Below are 21,081 nucleotides of genomic sequence, written 5' to 3' on the forward strand. Positions count from 1 at the left end.
AATATATTAACACTCAGCACGCACCCTAATATGATATGTTCATTTTATATTTACAACTGTTATTAATGTAATTAAGCAGTTGGTTTGCATTGCACATCAACATAAATACTAAAGTTGTGGGATGTTAAAGATGGTATATGTTCACCTGTCATTAAATGTCCTCGGGTGCTGGATGCATTGAGCGACGGCTGCACAATTGAATCCATAATTATACAAAAAGTCATTGGAGAACGCCATCTAATATTTCATTTGTCATCATGACTCCTTTGAAAACGAGCCTGAAATGTTGTGATTATGTATTCAGCTGCATGCGTTTCAATATGTGACCCCTGCATAGCAGCTACAGAAGAACAGTGTGGGAATTTATTGACTGCTAACCGCAAGTTGTCCACTATGGCGATAACACCTACAAATCAATACACAGTACTATTGCTAAGACAATTAAGGCTGCTTTTCTAGTTCTGCAGTACAAGGTGGTGCATGGCCAGGGCAGAGCAGCTTTGCTTCGTCATTGTTGGCCTTTATATTAATCTGTGTAATGGTTTGAAGCCAAGGAAAAACAATAATGTAGTGTAGTAATTTAAAATCTCTGTATCATTCCCCTACAATGCACCCTTGGTCAGCTTTATTTTTTATTTATATTGAATGGACATTTTGTTGAGTTGTTTAAAAACAAGTATAATTAAGTTCCACACAGTTGGGTTTTAGCCCCGTCAGCAAAACAAGTGTCAGTCACAGCAAAATGGAAGCTTTATTGAATTTTTGTCATAAAGATTGAATTGACAACTGGACAAAATTCAAGCCATGCGTAACGTAACTATCATATTTACATATAGTTTCTGGGAATGCTTTCTGGCTAGCAAATTCTAGGGATGAAGCCTTTATCTCACATAGCTAACCCAGATCTAGTAATTATATGCTCAAAAACTAGTGAGCTGCCTATGTTAAAGGCATCATAGGTGCACTTCCAGTGTAAAAGCTGTTCCCAAAGGTAGACAGCATCACATGTATCCTTAGTGGAGAAGTCAATCACAGAATGTACTGTGACATGTTTTGTAAAAAAAAAAAATAAATAATCCATTCAAGATGGCGGACAAAATATTGATTGTAAATATACTCATATTTCACGCAATACTAAAAGTATAGCTAAAAATAGTTTGATCTAATGGAAAATGTGCTACTTTGTTTAATGTTTCAGTGTGCGGTGTATTTTAATGTTTGTTAGAGCCTCATGTGATTAGCTTAGCAACATGTTGATGCCAAACTCAAACTCAAACTGAAAGTACCACTAATCAATTATAAAGGCCTGGTAAGAATGTCCAAATTCCATTTTAATGTGGCCTTCATATAACAAAAAGTTGAAATCTGTTAGTTCTAATTAAAAATTATTATTTTTTTGTTTTGTTTTTTTAAGTTGCACTTTTCAATATGGCAGTCGTCTTGCACTTATACTGACACCTAGTGGTGTGGATGGAGCATCAGTCAAAAGCAAAAGTTTTTGGTCATTATAGAGTGAACCCTTAAAATAATAATTATATATTTATTTATAAGAAGGGCAGGACAGTTATAAAAACATAGATAAGCTAAGTCCATCTGGATAGTTTAAATTCTGTTTTTCTCCCTTTCATTGTTCTTTTCACACTTTTTCTTTTATTTTGCTGTTTTTTTTTCTTTTTCTTTAAAAAAAAAAAAAAATCTAATAACAGTTCATTTAACCATAAAAACTGACTCTACTTGGGCAGACTAATGTCCTGTATCTAAGGTTAAAATGAGCTGCTTTTCCCCTCTCCCAGCACATGCATACAAACGAGCAGTTAGAGGAAGGATTTGGTCTGACCCTGAAAGCATGACAAGTTTGGAAATTGAATTTAAATGTATTCCAAACCTCAGCTAAACTTGGACCAGAGAGGAAAACACTTTGGGCTTCAATGGCAGGCAAAAAAGCGGAACACCACTACAAGAACGGCAAGATAAATAGATGCTAACACTTTCTTTTTACTGTAATTCACATATACTGTCTGAGCTAGAGCGGAAATGCCATAAATTACAGATGGTTGGGATAGATTTTGCTGTTTTTTTTAGCCATATTTTGTATGCTCAATGAGTGTCAACAATTCACAGAGATGCCACATCCCATCTGTGTTCTGTCAACTTTTTCCACTCTGAAATCTGCTGGTAAAGAAACACCTGTTTTATTTCACCCTTCTGTTAGCAAATCCTTGTTCCGATCCCCAATTCAACTGTTCCACTGTTATTCATACTGCTTAATCGTAGCTAATGTTGTCATCTACTCGACATCTGGTGATTTTGCAGATGTGCTGACTTTTATGGAGCCTGATGCAGATTTTGCATACACTGCCTCTGTAAAATGGTAATATTATTTGCCGCATCAACTTTTCACATGCAACTGTCACTGAGTTACTTCAGCTTTAAAGAGAGAGTTCACCCAAAAATTCAAAGGTTTATCTTGAAGATTCTTCATCAAATGACCCTTTCATATTATAGCTGCATTATTGGACATCAATTATGAATAGATCCATGAGATGTGGGACTCAGAAATGATGGATAAATAAATGAAAGGATGTTTCGTCAAAATGACACTGGGTTACAGAGACATCTGATCTGATTTTGTGTATGCAGTTGTATTGAGACCCCACAGGTAAATGCAGTAGGGTATAAAAGGTAAAAATAAATAAATAACACAATTAATCATGCCCCTGATGTGTTAGTAAATTAAATAATAAAAGTACAGATTTTCCTACCATATGAGCAAATAAAGTTTGAAGTACATACGGTACATGTTTTACGCAGTGCAGCCACAGAATGAGAAACACTTAGGAGGAAGCACACCAGGTGGGCGAAACACAACTAGAAAACAGGAGTCTTAAGATGCAATTTTCAAAGTTTCCACTACTTTTACCTTGACACAACGTCCTAAAAATGTGGCAGTTATGATGCTGTATACCAGTGAGACGTTTCAAAAGTGTCCATCTGAGGCACGCACATGTACATAGAGTGACAATTAAAATTAGCGCCAATGGAACACAAGAATGGGTACTGTAAGATCTGGACACATTGACAAGCTCAATTCAAAACAGATTGCTGTCACTACAGGCTTGTTCCATGATATGAGAATAAAACAAACAATATATTGAGTTCTTAATCCACTTTTTGTATTGTCTAATCAATGCTTTATTCCTCTGCTACAATAATGCAATTTAATTCTAACTGACACCCCTATATAGAGAGAGAGAGAGAGAGAGAGAGAGAGAGAGAGAGAGAGAGTATTTTTTTTATTGATTTTTGATTTTGTTGAGAGTGATTAAATCAATAGTCCATAAATTGGAGGATATAATTTGGGTTAAAATCCCCCACCTTGAAGGGGCTAAACCCCCCATAAAAAAATATACACAGTAATCAATGCCACCAAAAACACTTTGTCAAAGGAGGAAGATGCAGGATACCTGTAGTGCAACTAATTGTTTTCTATAATTGGAAGGGAATAGATTCATTGCAAAATATATTCAAAATGGCCCACAATGCAGCTTAATTTTTGAAATATGCTTGTACTGATATTGTAGCTTTATGATGTTCACCATACTGTGGTCCTAAAGGCAGAATCGTACAGTTTTGATAAAATACCTGGGAGTTTATGTAATGTCAATAGTGATTGGTGCACCATTTGCAGAAGTCGATTTTAATAAGTATTTACGCAAATGTTACTCAAAGAATATCAAAAGTATTTGCACATGGTGACTATACCACTATATAGCCCCCATGGACTTTTGCCCCAGGCTAGAGGGTCAAGCATGGGGTAAAAGGTCCCCTGCATCTGCCTTTTATAGTTACATTAGTTTAAAACAAAAACGTATTTTAGCATATCTTTTTACACCAATTGTTTCGCTCCATAAATATAAATAATAATAATACATTCTATCATCATTCACTTTAGGACCAGAAAAAAATCAGTTTTTTCCTAAGGGGAGCCTTTAGGCCTTTGTAACTTACTAATAAATTAGCTGGCCTGCATTCTGAACGGTTGTCACTTCCTTAAGAGGGCAGCTTGCTTCATTCTCAGTAATTTGCCTTTTCGGAGGTCTACAAAAGCGTCTGAGTTACCAGCCGTAATCGGCTATGCATGACTTGAGACTGACAGTCAGCGCTGCTGAGGAATCAAAACAAGAGTCAGTTGAAATCAATGGCAACATCTATATGCAGATCCACTCACAAGCTTTATTTAACATTTGCTAATGGTGCCTGGCTGAGGGTGGAATGATTTTACCCTTATTTTGCTTTCAGCAGAAAAACAGGAGAGGTTGAAAGGACAATAGTATGCTCTCACTTTATTGAGGTTTATACACCTCTTTAATGATGCCAAGCACATTTCAGATGCTGCGGGTTTGACATGGCGTGCTATGTAGGCATTTCACTCAGGATAAATTGAATTGTGACCTATGGAATATGATTAAAAAGTACATGAGAGGGCAGTCTCATGACTTGACCTTACATTTCATGTTATCCATGCATAGATGACCTTCATGTTCTCAATTTATGCTTTATGTTTGTCAGCTTTGCAAAGATCACATCCAGGGTGATCTCATTTATTTTCATGTATAAAGTCTACATGCACATTTTGATATGTTTGGATAGACACAGAATCTCCAAGTCCATCTTGGCTGACTTGTAGGTCAGCAACTTGACCAGTACAGTTAGTAATTGTTCAATTTAATTTTGTGCAAAGGATTTTGGCATGACCAAGGTAAAAAAATAAAGAAATAAAAAAACCTCTTTGTACTTGTGTTTGAAATGTAAAAACACATCTTTGTATGAATGTAATGTATAATGATAAGGCTTTAAAACTGTTGATACATTACCTCATTAAAAAGAGAATGGATTTTGGGATGGCTTTTTTTTCTCCAGGCTACATCAAGTCTGACAGCATTGTGCTCACTGGCTTGGACAGCTTTGCATCACACATTCAAGACTGATCTTGTCTCATATCAACTAGTTGTCCTTACAGTCAACATGAAATACCATTCGTATGTAAGGATGTATTTCTGAGCGAGACAGGATATTTAACATGAAAAAATAGTAGTGTAGTAAATAAAACATCCTGGTTACTTGCGTAACCTCCTTTCCCTGATGGAGGGAATGAGACGTTGTGTCGATGTAGTGACACTAGGGGTCACTCTTGGGAGCCCGAGACACCTCTGGTCTTTGATAAAAGGCCAATGAAGATTAGCGAGTGGTATTTGCATACCACTCCCCCAGACATACGGGTATAAAAGGAGCTGGTATGCAACAACTCATTCAGGTTTTATGCTGAGGAACCGAGACAAGGTCCGGCCAGTTCAGCGGGTAGTTCAGCGTTGTGGCAGGAGGGACACAACGTCTCGTTCCCTCCATCAGGGAACGGAGGTTACGCAAGTAACCAGGACATTCCCTATCTGTCACTCACTTGACGTTGTGTCGATGTAGTGACACTAGGGGTCCCTATACAAAACACCGCAACTGGCTGAACTGTGTTACGTGAAATGGCGGTGTGTGACGGGCAGACCACTGTGTGCCTCGTAGCCAGTGCACCAGGCCGACACGCAACGTGTCGAATGGCCCTTTGGGACAAGTTGACTACCCAAAAGATAGAGACGGGCTAGCCCAGTCATGGCCTCTTATCCCCTTTTTTTTCCCACTCCCTAAAAAAAGGGGGATTATCCAACTGGGCCGACCAGGTCTAGTCGGGGGGGTGTCCCTCCCAAAGGGAGGACACCGCGGAGACCACACCTCGCCCAGAGAGAGGAGGGGTATTTAAGTGGAAATATGTCACATGGTCTTGCCGAGCTATGTCGGAAGTATGCCATGTGGAGAAGTCCCATGGTAGGTCCTACCCAATGGGGGAGGAGTTACTACAAGCATGGAGACTGGGGCAGAGGGGCCTCTGCCCAAGGAAGACGCAGTTTGCCAACAGGGAAATTAATTAACGGAAGATATACGTCGCATGGGGCTACCTACAGGGAACCGCCACATGCGGAGCACCTACCCCAGTACAGGGCTTTAGTTAGCACGTGTACTAGGCCAGCATCGAGTCTCTCCAAAAACTCGACTGCCACAGGGCTCGGAGGAAGTCAACCAGGGAACACAGTTTGTGAACACTACAGGGAGTTAACAGCGCATGTCTTCAGCTCAGGGGAGGTGAAAGGTGCTATATGCAAGTGATACACCCGGCCGGCTGTCCCGGACTTACTTGCTTGTGCGTGCCACTACACGGGACGAAACTGGTTCCACCTGGAGGTTGTAGAACCTCACAAAGGTGTTGGGTGTTGCCCAGCCCGCTGCTCTGCAAATGTCTGTTAGAGAGGCGCCCCTGGTCAAAGCCCAGGAGGCCGCTACACCCCTGGTAGAATGGGCTCGTAGCCCTACCAGGGGCGGCACGTCCTGGGCGTGATATGCCATAGTTATGGTGTCAATGAGCCAGTGGGCGATCCTCTGCTTGGAGGCAGCGCTTCCTTTCCGCTGTCCACCAAAGCAGACAAAGAGCTGCTCAGAGAATCTAAAGCTCTGCGTGCGATCCAGATAGATGCGTAAAGCGCGCACCGGACCAATCATCAAGCCGCGAGGGTTCAGGGGAGAGCGGAGGGTTCCACTCTAGCCCGACACTCAGGGCTGCCCGGGATAGCATGTCGTCATCTCCGCGTCAGACTGTGAATGTACGACCGCATCCGAAGGGAGAAGCCCAGCCGATGCTTCCGCGTCTGACTGGATGAGCCTGCTCTCCGATGCTGCGCTCAAGAGCTCATCACCTTTGCGGGCTCCGAATAAGTGGTCAAACTCACCGTGAGACAAGGACTCATCCGGAAGCCCGATTGGAGCAGACGAGCGTGCTGGGGAATGGGAGGTCCATGGGGGGATACCCAGCGGAGGTGTTCCCATTGGGGTCCCCAAATCGTCCCATACCCGTGGGTAGAAGGACCGAGGCGGGGAGCCTCTGGGGTGGCTTGCTTTCTTACGTAGGTAAGCCGCGACCGCATCATTGCCATGGACATGTTCTCGCAATGAATACATGACCCATCCACCAACGCTGTCTCTGCGTGAGCAGTGCCCAGACACGAAAGACAGTGATTGTGACCGTCAGATGGCGAGAGATAATGAGCGCAACCAGGAATAACACACAAATGGAAAGGCATCTTTAAAAAGACGCGTCTTTAAAAAGACGTTCTGTGTGTGCCGCTCTTTTAGAGATATATACTCTTTTAGAGAAATATACTCTTATTTCTGCCGAAGCACCCAGGGGCATTCTCTGCAGTGCACCAGTGCAGAGGGGGGAGAAGCCGCTGAAATGCGCCATCAGATCCAGAAGAGGTGAATGAACAGTCGTGGGAATTCAGCTCAGTGAGCATGACCATTCGGCTCCGAAGAGAAAATCTGAATGAGTGGTTGCATACCAGCTCATTTTATACCCGTATGTCCGGGGGAGTGGTATGCAAATACTATTCGCCAATATTCATTGGCCTTTTATCAAAGACCAGAGGTGTCTCGGGCTCCCAAGAGTGACCCCTAGTGTCACTACATTGACACAACATCGAGTGAGTGACAGATAGGGAAACACTAGTATGCTACATTGGTGTTACATGACCTCATCTGGTTGCATGTGAGTTATCATTTTTGATAACTTGGATAACTAATCATATGCTTATTTTATGCTTTTAATTCCATTTTGCATAACAAGGCATACAGAAAATCTGCATACTGTGGACATTGTACTATACAGTATACTGCAGAAACAGTAAGATAAATATGGTAGTTTGCACTTCGGAACAGCCAACCTATTGATAAAAGATTACAAATCCTTTTTTTAATTATTATTTGAAATAATTTATGCAAATGATTCATGCACAGTAAGACAGAACATGCATTAAGAAAGTAAACACTGTCCATTTTGATTTAATCTTGACTTTAAACAAGGTGTAGGACTGCACATTTTTGCAGTGTAGAGGAATAAAGCAGACTTATTTATCGTAATATGCAATCGGGAGTGCATTTGTTACAACGGCATGACAATTGCATCTGTAAGAACAGCCAGTGGACTATTTGTATTGTTCCTGAGAATGCATTGTACACTACATCTGTGATTGAGTCAAGAAGGAAGCAGCTGGCACGCCGAATATGCTTTAGACAACTTAAGTATATTGATCTGTTACATTAGGTCTCAAAGCAACTTCCACTTTCAAGTGTGCAGTTATTCAGGTACACATTCATCAGCATATTGTAAAGTTGATTACACCAGCATATGCCATCATTGTGCAATCACAAGCTTTCTGGAAACATCTCAACCAGTTTGCCAAGACCTCACAGAACTTTTTGTCTGGATTTTGCAACTCAAAATAATTTAATTTGCAGTGGCTTTTATAAAAAAAATAAAAAATAATAATAATTAAAATAAAATAAATGTTGTTGCAATTTGTGCCCTTTTATTGTGTTGTTTTGCAGTGAAAACTGACCAAAAATCATTATGCAATTATGTAGTTAGTTACAGTGACAGAAGAAATATAATTAGCTGCTAATATTTTAGTGCATAATAACTGAATATGCCTGTAACAGTATAAGGATGGGCAAGGAGGAGGCAGGAACTGGCTGAACAGTCAACATAAACTTTAATGATATAAATGAACTTAAAACAAACATAAACAAAAACAGACACACATGCAACGTAGCCACGTGCTTCTCTCTCTCTCTGATTCATTGCTGGCTGTGCTCCATCACGGCCCGGCCATGCCCTCCTCCTCACCCGAACGATTCAGGGCGGGGCACCAACGGTCTGAATAACTACCCCAAATCTCTGGGGGGAGATGCTGCCATTCTGGCCGATCTGTCAGGCGGTGGTCCACCCCACCTCCTACGAACCTGGGGGAGAGACGAGGGGAGGCGTGGGGAGAAGGAAAGGGTGAGCGGAGACACAGAGAGAGAGAGAGAGGAGAGAGAGATAAAAGAACTTGCTCGCTGGCTCCCGGACCCGTTGTCGCCCGGTCCTCAACCGCTCCTCCGCCCTCTGGCAGACGGAACTGCTCCTCCCCTTCTCGGCAGATGGCTGCAGTTCCTCCGGCACTCGGCAGCCGGCAGCGACCCTTTCGGCCCCAGGCAGACGGCCGTGGCTGCTCCTTTGGCGGACGGATGCGGCGAATACTCCATGACAGTGCATCCCATCGGCACCACTGTAACAGAATAAGGATGGGCAAGGAGGAGGCAGGAACTGGTTGACACTCTCTCTCTCTCTCTCTCTCGAACCGGCGTCTCCGGCTGCCCCTTATCTCGCTCTCCTGCTGATCAGCTGATTCAGCGCTGACCATGCTCCATCACGGCCCAGCCACACCCTCCTCCTCGTCACAATGCCATAACCATATACATACTAGGCTCAAGACAACAATGATGCAATATATATTTGTGTATTCTGTAAAACACAGCGAGAAATTATTATTTTTTTAAATCAAAAGATCCTTCCTATATTACTTCACATATTTTGATATGAATTATGTTGCTACATCAAGATTTAATAAAAGAAATACATTAATTTTTTTCAAACTTGCACTTTGCGATCATTAAAGGGTTCCTCAGCCCTATTGTACCCTTTACATTTACAGTACATCTGTAGGTGTGTGCCCTGGAAAATGAACCCTTAACCTTGGTGTTGCTATCGCCATACCGTACCAGATGAGCTCCAAGAACTCTTGTTGTTATATAATATAGAAAAGTGGTGACTAACTTCCTCTTTTTGTGTCCTCAGGTCAAACTTGTGGTGGTCTGGTACAAGGCCTTAATGGAACTATAGAGAGTCCCGGCTTTCCCCATGGCTACCCCAACTACGCCAACTGTACATGGATCATAGTCACCGGAGAGCGAAACCGGATACAGTTGTCATTCCACACCTTTGCTCTGGAGGAGGACTTTGACATTGTCTCCATCTATGATGGACAGCCACAGCCGGGCAACCTGAAGATGAGGTGAGACCTGTGTTCCTTGCTTCCCGGTTGCTTTGCGATGCCCTTGCTTTGGCCTCATACACACAGTCGCATGCATCTTTTATGGCTTATTGTTTTGCTTGTAAAGGATATGGATGGTAATTGTGAAAGGTGGTGCTCCCTCTTTCTACAGGAGTGGAAGCTTTGTGTCGGACCTTTGCACAAGAATCCCCCACACAGCCGATGAGAAGAACTCTATTATAATTTCCTCTGACTGCACTTTATTGAAATATAAATTACCCTGCACCATCCTATATAAAGGGGTGGGGGTTTAGCGCCTGCCAGACACTAAAGAAGAGACTTCTGTTAAAGTCCCGTTACAGATTTATAATACGTGCACAGATGCAGTTTTTTGCAGTTTACAAAAAGTTACTTATGTTGAAGAAAGTGGGTAGAAGGATATATTGGGCAGCATTTTGGAGCGTGAAGTGTCTAATGGATTAATTGGCAATTAAGAGAGACAAACAAAGTGCGCAGACTCTGTGAAAATGACCTAGATAGTTGATGTAGAAGCTTTTAAGAGTCACAAGATTAATGCAAAGACTCATATAGGCCAAGTACACACTGCAAAGTTTTGGGATTGACAAGGTCTGCATTCAAGCGCAGGAGTACATCCTTTAAACTATTGTTCTACGTTTGTGTGTACGGAATTCAAGATTCACTCCCGAAATTGCAATGGTTGACATAGTGATAACCATATCAATATTTCTGGCATATTTTGGCTGTAAACAAGAAACATGAATGCTAGTTTAACCCGTTTGGTGTTAGCTGTTTTTGACGAAAATACATTTTTGTGACTGGAGATGTCTTATGGTCTGGTGTCTCGCAAGATTCTCTCCGGCTGCAGAATCCTATCCCCCTTGGACCCCTAAATCAAAAAGGTATAAAATTATCGAGAATCGAAAGGAATTATTGTGTTCTAGATAATCAAAATAACATTTCTGGTTATCCTTTTATAGCAGTGGTAGCTACAAGTAATAAATAGTACTACTAAATAGTGACCATGTACTCACTTTCATAGTGTATATGCTAAGCTATGGGGATGTGCCCGAAGCCGAATACCAAATAATGACTTCAAAATGAATAACGAATTCATCTGAAAAATAGAAACAATATTCGTTTGACTGATTATTCAAGAAGCATAAGGATAAAGCAACATTTTAAATAAACATATCCAAAATTACAACAAAATGATGAGTCTGTGAAGTCAATATTAGTAGCCTACTAAAGTGAGAAACGTATGAATGAAAATGTGCACGGTGTGACTTCAGATATGGGTGCGGTCTCGACACAGTTTTGTGGTCTCCGTTAATTGTGCGCATCTGGAGTTTGTCAAGTGTAACATTAACTAAGACACTACATCATGTACATTTCCCACTCCTTAAAATGTCTATATTAATGTATCACATGATTCACACGTAATGATTCCCATGTATTCATTTATAAACCAACCTGAGCGCGATGTTAAATTCCTGACCTGAAGTGATGATTTCACAACGGAGCTCGTCTATTCACCTCTAAAAGTTGACCACATTTATTTTCACATCACCGATTAAGGTAAATATCTGATTAACACTTTATTCCCAAAAAGTTTAAATGCTCCATAAAGGTTTAAATGCTCCATAAAGTGTACATCTATTCAGAATATTCCTGCTCATGTGATACAAATAAACTGAAACATGCGCAATCCTTTTTCCCCTCCCTTTAAACTGTACTAAATTTGAAAATGTTAACGTAACATTATTATTATTAATATTATTATTATTATTACTATTACTATAATTATTTTTTTCCCACTATATTGCTAATTCTGCACAATTTAACTAAATAATTATATCCTCCGCGTTATGTTAAAATATGTGTGCACAAATCAGCCTCGAGTGTAAAATTCCTGACATATTAATGGGAATTTCACCTATTTGTAGGCTATTTTGATTATTCTAATTTCTTTTAATGTTTGTATTTAATGTTCTCTGCAGAATGTGTGCTTGACATTTGACAATTGCTTGACACCTCGTGCCTCAGTCAACAACAAATTCTACAGTTCATGAGCCTACATATTCAGCTTCATCTTGTAAGAAAAAAATTATAATATAATGAAATAATAATAGCACAATAATAATAATAATAATACTCATAGTAATAATAATTAGTATTATTTTTATTAGGCTATTATTATGAATAGGCATATACAAGGCATATTTTATTTATAGAAACTATATATGTAATAGAGTTACCTTTTAAAAATGGGTGATTCATTTACTTTATCGCATTCCGGTTTAAGCCCCGCCCTCATTCAGTTCTATCCGAATATAGAGACAGATGCAGATAATTTTGCGATAGTAATAGATACAGATACAAATACAGATAATGGCTGTGCTGCACACCCCTACTAAGCTACCAGGCTAATCGGCTAACAGAATTTTCTTATCTAGTAGGCTAACCAGTTTGCTTGCAAGTCACAAGACTGATTTTCATAGGACAACTACACACTGCAAAATTAATACACAAGTCTCTCACAACTTTGAAATGTTTGACAAAGTTATAACCATAACACTGCTTTGTTGTCTTTTAGTTGTAAACAAGAAACATGGATGCCAATTTAACCTGTTTGGTGTTAGCTATTTGTGACAATAGGAATTTTAGTGAGTTAAGATGTATTAACGTCCGCGGTCTTACAAGATTATGTCCTGCAACAGAAACTGTTTAGAAGAGGTAGCCATTTGAAATGCCTGTTCAAAAATGTATAACATTGTCACAGTATCATACTCGAGATAATCAAAATGGCCTTTCTGGTTATTATTTTGTAGCAATGGTAGTTACAAATTAAATAAACCAAATGGAACTAATAAATAATGATAATGTACTAACTTGAATAGCCCTTACAAAAAGTGAGAGTTCATGGCAAATTTGCTGCAAAATTGGCAAAAATTCGCCACTGATAATTTTCTCATGCAAATGAGCTTTTCGGCAAACTTGCGGCACATTGTCCATTGTTGCCAAAGGTTTGCCGGAGGTTCACCACTACTGGCGAAGAGCTGCAAACTTCTGGCAAACATTTGTGGTGAATCAAAAGCTCATTTGCATGTGAAAATAATGAGTGGCTAATTTGCTGCAAATTAGTGGCAAGTTTACGGCTAGTTTCGATTTTTTGTAAGGGAGTGTATATGCTGCTAATCAGCAAGCGGATTGCTAAGCTCTAAGATAGTAGGCTAACTGGTTTACATCGGCCATGTACACACTGCAAAGATTGAATACATGAGTCACTAGTGAAATTGCGATGGTTGACAGTGATAACCATAGCAATGTTTTGATGTCTTGTGTTTGTAAACAAGAAGCATAAACTAAACATAGATGCTAGTTTGATGTCAGCTATTTTTGATGAAATACATTTTTGGGACTGGAGACATGTTAATGTCCGATGTCATGCAAGATCCTCTTACCCCATAGAATCCTATCCCCCTTGGACCCTAAATGGTAGCCATTTGAAATGCCTGTTTAAAAATATATGAAGTCATTGTGATGTTGTATTCTAAAAAATCAAAGCATACTTTCTGGTTATCCATTTGTAGAAGTGGTAGCAACACATAATAAATAGTACTAATAAATATTGGTAATGTTACTAACTTGCATAGAGTTTATGCTAAGCCACCAGGATAATCGACTAGTGGAATGCTATGTTCTAAGAAAGTAGATTAACTGGTTAGCTTGTAAGCTGCCTGAAAAACATGGAATGACAAATCTTTAATTTGACCAATTATAGTCTTGATAATATAATATAATACAATATAATATAATAATGTCATATTTACATACTTAAGATAGATTTTCAACAGAGTACCTATTAATAGGTATTGCAGCCAATAGAACTGCTTTGGGGTCCATGGGGATTGGATACTGCAGGGGGATGGAAGCTTGCACGACACCTGCGATGTTTGGTAAACTGCCGTCAAAAGATGTACTGTTTTTTGTTTATGCTTTCTAAGCCAACACAGTTAAATGTGTTACCCCCCGGAGACCATCTACAGTTGAGAGAGACAGACTGATATCATGATTTACGATTATAATAACTCTAAACTACGTGCGTTTTGTGATCTTTGATTTTCTAGCAACACACCTAAGACGAGCTGACAGTGTCCAAAAGAGACAACGACAGAGTGTATGGCGTCATAACTGAACTCTATGTGTACAGAACAGTGTCAGTTGTATTTAGTTGATGTGTATTTGTGGAATCAGAACTGAGACCACTTCAAACCGTATAATGACTTAGCAGATGGGTTCATGGGCTAAAATGAGCACCCATCCTTTTCCAAAGGATAAAATAAGAATGGAAATTATCTGCTTACAATTAAGCACATAGCAAGATGCATTGGTGGATGCGAGTTCTATTTGCAGAGTTGCAGATGCTCATTTACATCATCCTATTTTATCTATTTTTATATATGCTTTCTCTGTAGACACATATTTATCAAAGCAACCTTTGAGAATTTACTTAGTGTTGTGGGAAAATTGCTTTTCCGCAGGTAGCATACATTCAAAAGCAAGGAAAAAAGATTAACAAGTCAACATGAACTCAAAATTGATTAAGTGCACATTCCTGGTCTTTATCGGTACACATTTTTCCAAAGCAAAAATGTTTGTCCTCGTAATCTTTCAGCAAAAATGTAATAACTTGCTCCACCTCTGAAATGTGTTTCCTTTTCAGATGACATCACCGTGCCCTTGTATTTTTCAGCCCCCTCCAACCTCCTGGGTTATTTCAGTATGCTACATTTACCTTTCACGATCCAATCAGTTCCCAATGGATAAAATTAAGTCTCGCCTTACTTGTCTTCTGAAGCCATACAGTGTTTTTGTGAACAGTGAACTTTTGTGTTCTACAGAAAGCCACCATAAATCGAAAACATACCAAAGAGCACAGACCTATCTAGGATAATTTAGGTGTAGTCAGAATTTTGGGTTAGTATCCTTTTTCTCTAGTGTTTAAACAAGGTAATTCTGGAAATAGCATGTTATGCTTGAGCAAAAATTGTGACCTGCCATTTTTAATATTGTTTGAAGTCTGGGTTCTATTCAAATATCTTTTCCTGTCGCTGTTAGTAGCAGTAGATATATTAAGATGGCCCAGAGTTGCTATGCAATAACTGTTTTTTAAGGCAAAAACAAAGAGACTTTATTTCTATTGCACTTTTGACACTCCTGTGAGGCGTCATGAACTAATACATCAACATCCTGCTGGAGAAAATGAACACATTTTCAGTCCACATAGACTGTTACTCAAAGGAAAATACTTTTGAATTTCCTGCATTTCTGTTTGAGGATTCAACTGAGTTCACAGCCAGATGTTTGATGTCACAGTTTCATTTGAAAACACTGACTTACAAATGTTATATAACAGGAATATCAGTGATATATATCGCATCCATTCCAGCTTAATCACACGTATATGTACATTTTTATTATTTCTTTCTTGTTTTATTCCTTTACATTAGCGTCTTTTGTGTGTAGATGTCCTGAGACATTGCCTTTGTCATTGATATTCCCACAGTTGATACAGGAAACTGTTCAAGGTGGTTTGGGAGCCCGTATCTACTAGTTCAGCGGTTGCTATAGTCAGACAACTACTTCTAAAAGTGGCAATGCTTGAGTACTTAATGATTGACATTATTGGGGTTTTTTTTGCTGGAAATTAAACTAGAATGCTGTATACTAAATAACTATGTGATAAAGCAGCTATTTTTGTAAGTAAGGTACGTCATCTCATTTGATTATTTTCTTTTTAAGGGTCCAAGCACTAAAGGCTACACACACCCCATCCGTCCCTACTGCAGATCATGCTATAATACACACTTTTACGTTTTCACCAATATCTATGCAACTGTATATATATATTTATCTGATTCCCTGAGTCAGTTGAAACAAAACAAAACCTATACCGCCATACATTAAAATTTCTGCCACTTTGAGTTTTCCGAAAAACCTACTTCTTCAGACTTCTCCTACAACGTTGGACCGATTCAGCTGAAATTATGCATGTATTATCTAGAGACACTCCTGACAAAAAAATGATCAAAATAATTTTGATTAGTCTAATAGTTAAAAGAATAAATAGGTTGATAAGTGAATTGGGCTCCAGCTAAAATATTAATTGGCTTATATCTTCTAAACAATTTGACGAATCAAGATTACTTTGATAGCTTTTTTGGTATGAGGGTCTCTAGATGATCTATGCCAAATTTTGTGCGAATCAGTCTAACAGTCTAGGAGGAGTTAAACAAATATATATATTTTTCTGAAAACTTAAAATGGTGGACAAAATACATACAAAGTACTTGGTAATAAAAATAATTTGCCCCAACAGATCTGTTCCAAATTTTCTTCACTTTTCTAAACTGCTTGGACCACATTAATTGCCGCTTGTGGCTATATCTGCAACTTGATGGACTCTGTTTATAACAAATGAATGTCTGTCATCAGAATAAAAACAGCACAAATAGTTAAAAACAAAACACTCAAAGCAGTTGAACTTATATTATAAAGGAGATATTTCCAACTCAAAATTTTGATTGGAAGAGCCACATTCACAGCTGTTGTAAAACTGCTGATATTCGCACACTTGTGATAGCACATCAGTTGACGTTTCTTGTAATTTCCACGGAAAACCATCTGGGTGTAATTAATGCAGTATAAACAGTATGGAAAAATCTACTGATATATATATGTATCTCAACTATATATACAGTATATATATATATATATATATATATATATATATATATATATATATATATATATATATATATATATATATATAAATGTCAGCCAGCTCTAGGTGACACTGTACAATTACTCTCTCACCATTAAATCAATGGAAATCCTTACTGCAACAAAGACCAGTGGGTATCAGCCTTCTTCATGATGTTATAAGACCAGTACTCCATCTCTAATTAATGTATCTAACTGTCTTAAATTGGGTTGACTAAATTCACATTATGTAATACATTATTGATTACCCCTATATATATATATATATATATATATATATATATATATTATTATTATTATTATTATTATTTTTTTTTTTTTTGTGTGTGTGTGTGTGGAAATGTTAGGGTCAGAGAACATCCACCAAGCTGTTTTTACATAAAATAAGAAAGCACAATGAAAAGCATTATATCATCAATTTAATCAAGAAATGAAGTCGTCTTCTCATTGTCTTTATCATCTTTATTAAGAAGATTATTATACATTCCCCTCCTTTATACCATTTTGCAGGACTGTAAAAAAATGTGATCTACAGAGTTCATATTAACTTTAATATCTGATGGGTGTACCTATAAATTAATTACTTTTGGATTATAATCATTCGAGGGTTTTTCAATGAGATTGAATTTGAAGGCAGAACGAGTGAATTTTACCAAAATATGTCTAGGTCATATTCAGTGTGATCTCTTGAGTATATTTTTTATTTTAAGTGTGGTTGTAGCACATGCACATTTACTTATGTTTGCACAGACACTAATGTACAACATTGACAAATTGACAGCATTTAAAACATAATAATTTAACATTTAAACAACTTTTGAGATGTAAAAATTTTGATGAATCCTTGTTGAATCAATGAATATTGAATTCACATAATTAACTGGTCCATTTTATTGTATTTGTGATCAATAAGATTAATTAAATGTTCAATCACATGTATTTAACACAGTTGATGTATTTACCTAATTTGACATTATACGATTTCTGGTGCAATATTCAACTTGTTTCAAAGGACTGTTTCACTTTAACCAAGACTTCTAAACATTAATATATATATATATATATATATATATATATATATATATATATATATATATATATATATATATATATATATTTTCCAATTTTTGAGTGAGATTAGTCTCTCTCTCGCTCTCTCTCTCTCTCTCTCTCTTTCTCTCTCTCTCGCTCTCTCTCTCTCTCACACACACACACACACACACACACACACACACACATGTATATATACTGTATGTATATATATATATATATATATATATATATATATATATATATATATATATATATATATATATATATATATATATATATTAGTAACTTGAATTATTGTCACTTTACATTTAACTGCCTGGATTTTATTTATTTATTTAGGTTAATATACTGTGTAAAAAAGTACTACAGTGTTGGAGGTAGGGGAATCATTTTCTTAAAAGCAATATAATATCTTATTTCTTTCACTTAACTATGGGGTGACATTTTTGGGGTTGTTCTTGACAGGTTTTCTGAGATTCACCTGAGAACACCATCTTATCTCACTACATTTAGTTTTGACAGTATCCACAAACACAAGTTTAACAAGCTTAAAATATCATATAGAATTAATGATGCTAGATGTCATTTTATGAGTCAGTGGCGGGTTTGATGGAATGTGAAAGACAATGAGCTACAATTGATTTTAAGTCAACTCAAACTTGTTCGACAAGTATCATTAGAAGGCAAACACAAAATGCGGATATTAAGATGAGCATGTGTGCTTGCGGTAGGAAGCTTGTTGAGGTTGCATGCTGTGATGGATTACAAAACAAATGTGCGGTTCGATGATGCTGTAATGATGTATTATCCTGAAGGTGCTTCTTTAATGGTGCATTCAAACAACAATCAAACAGAAGCACTTCTCAATAGTGTCATTTACCTTTAATGACAACAGTTGAACGGTGGTTCCGCTGGCTGTGTAGCATCACGTATCTGATATGATGGGGTTGACATGCGGTGCTTATGCTAATTAAGCAAGAGCCATTACTAGTGGGCATGAGTGCCCTGTGGAAGACTGAAGGGCTAGCTCTCTGCTGTGCATCTCGTGGGCCATGATGGAGCTGTGTCTAACGGGCTTTAGACACTGACACCAAATGCACTGTGACTGCCGTGTCAGAGCATGACACGTAAGATCTGTCTGTTAACTGCACAGTTGGCCATTCGCCGCACTATGTGGGCATAAGAGAACGTCAATCATTGACTTGGCTAGCTGTGATTTGTGTCTCCCCACCACCAGGTGTCAGTGAAACCTCAACACAACATTTCTCATGCTAATGAAATGCAAACGTCTTACATGCATAAGAAGGTACCCTACATTCAGAGCGAGGGGGGAAAAAAAAGGCATGCTGAGATAACCAGCCAGTTGAACAAATCCAGCACTAGGTGGATAGGGATTCAAGCTAGCTGAACTAAGAAAGCTATTTGTAAAAGCGAGAAGTGGCGAGGTTGCTTTACACTGCTAGTCTCATTGTTATACTTTGATAATTCTATAAGCTGCTTTATGTATGTGCAGACCATATATATATAAATATACACCAGTCAGCCACAACATTAAAACCACCTGCCTAATATTGTGTAGTTCCCCCTCGTGCCGCCAAAACAGCGCAAACCGTATCTCAGAATAGCATTCTTAGATTATATTCTTCTCACCGCAGTGGTACAGAGCAGTTATCTGAGTTACCATAGACTTTGTCAGTTCGAACCAGTCGCCACAGAACTGCCGCTCACTGGATGTTTTTTGGTTTTGGCACCATTCAGAGTAAATTCTAGAGAATTCTGGTTGTGCATGAAAATACCAGGAGATCAGCAGTTATAGAAATACTCAAACCAGCCCATCAAGCTCAAAAATGAGAATGGTGGTGTTGGGTCATCATGGTTGATGGTTGACTGGTGAAGTAAACCAGTTTAACTAGCCTAGTTTTTCTTATGCATAGGAGAGGGGCCTTGTTCCTCACACAATGCTATTCTGTGCTGTATACTTAAAGGGATGGTTCACCCAAAAATGCCATCTCAGATGTGTATGACTTTCTCTCTTCTGCAGAACACAAATTAAGATTTTTAGAAGAATATCTCAGCTCTGTAGGTCCATACAATGCAAGTGAATGGTGATCAGAATTTTGAAGCTCCAAATATCACATAAAGGCAGCATGAAAGTAATACATATGACTCCAGTGTTTTAATCCATATCTTCAGAAGTGATATGATAGGTTTGGGTGAGAAACAGATCAATATTTAAGTACTTTTTTTTTTGCTAGAAAGGCGATATGCATGAAGAATATGAATCACCAAAAACACAAGAAGAATGTAAAAGTGATCTGTTTCTCACCCACACATATCATATAATTTCTGAAGACATTGATTTAACCACTGGAGTCTCATGGATTACTTTTATACTGACTTTTGGAGCTTCAAAATTTTGGCATCCATTCACTTGCATTGTATGGACCAAAAGTATTCTTCTAAAAATCTTCATTTGTGTTCTGCAGAAGAAAGAAAGTCATACACATCCGGGATGGCATCATTTACTCAAATGTGTATTCACATTTTTGTGAAATAAAGTATTCTCTAGAATGAGAATGTCGGACCTGCTACAAGTAGAAAATCATGGTTCATGACTGTCATGTAAACTAAAGACTATTGTCTTTTTTTTTTTTTTTTTTTTTTTTTTTAAAGAGTCGAGCCCTTAAATATGTCCCACCCAACCTACTGTTTCAAATGGAAATACATCAACACATAAAAAAAAAAAATAATAAAAAAAATTAAAAAAAAACTGCACTCATCAAGTAATTTCATCTGGTTTTTAACAACTGGTGCTCAAATAGTTAATTTGCAGGCACGTCACATGAATACTGCATCTGAATCGCAAAGCTTTGGCCACCAGAGACGCGTCCAGGTTGCTGAAAGTGGTCTAGAGAGTGCTGTGAGCCCACAACACAAGAATACAGCTCTCTCTGTCTGACTGATAGCTCACATCACCATCACAGCTTTATGCACATCAAACACCTGCCATGGTGCATATGCTCTCCTCTGAGGACGGAGCTGCTCTCAGCCTCTGCAAAATACATACACAAGCACCAGCCGCACAAATGAGAGATTAGACAGATAAAAAGATGAGGTACAACTCTGAGAAGTTCGAAATCTGCCTGGATCTATTGATGATGCATGGTGTTGTAACAAAAACTGTGATTTGAAGACTTTTACTGACAGCAGTTGTTTACCGATTAGACCAAGCCGACATATGTCATGAAATTTT

General features: G+C 38.3%; 1 protein-coding gene across 1 annotated transcript in view; it reads left to right on the forward strand.

Annotated features, from left to right (window-relative positions):
- Positions 1-9,078: 9,078 nt before the first annotated feature.
- Positions 9,079-21,081, forward strand: part of LOC127414313 (CUB and sushi domain-containing protein 1-like) — a 520,597-nt gene continuing 508,594 nt past the window's right edge. Inside the window, exons 1-2 of the mRNA XM_051652256.1 lie at positions 9,079-9,187; positions 9,776-9,992. Coding sequence (XP_051508216.1) covers positions 9,079-9,187; positions 9,776-9,992 — 326 coding nt within the window. The remainder of the gene's footprint in view (positions 9,188-9,775; positions 9,993-21,081) is intronic.

This window comes from Myxocyprinus asiaticus, chromosome 23 (assembly GCF_019703515.2).
Source record: "Myxocyprinus asiaticus isolate MX2 ecotype Aquarium Trade chromosome 23, UBuf_Myxa_2, whole genome shotgun sequence".
Classification (NCBI taxonomy): domain Eukaryota; kingdom Metazoa; phylum Chordata; class Actinopteri; order Cypriniformes; family Catostomidae; genus Myxocyprinus; species Myxocyprinus asiaticus.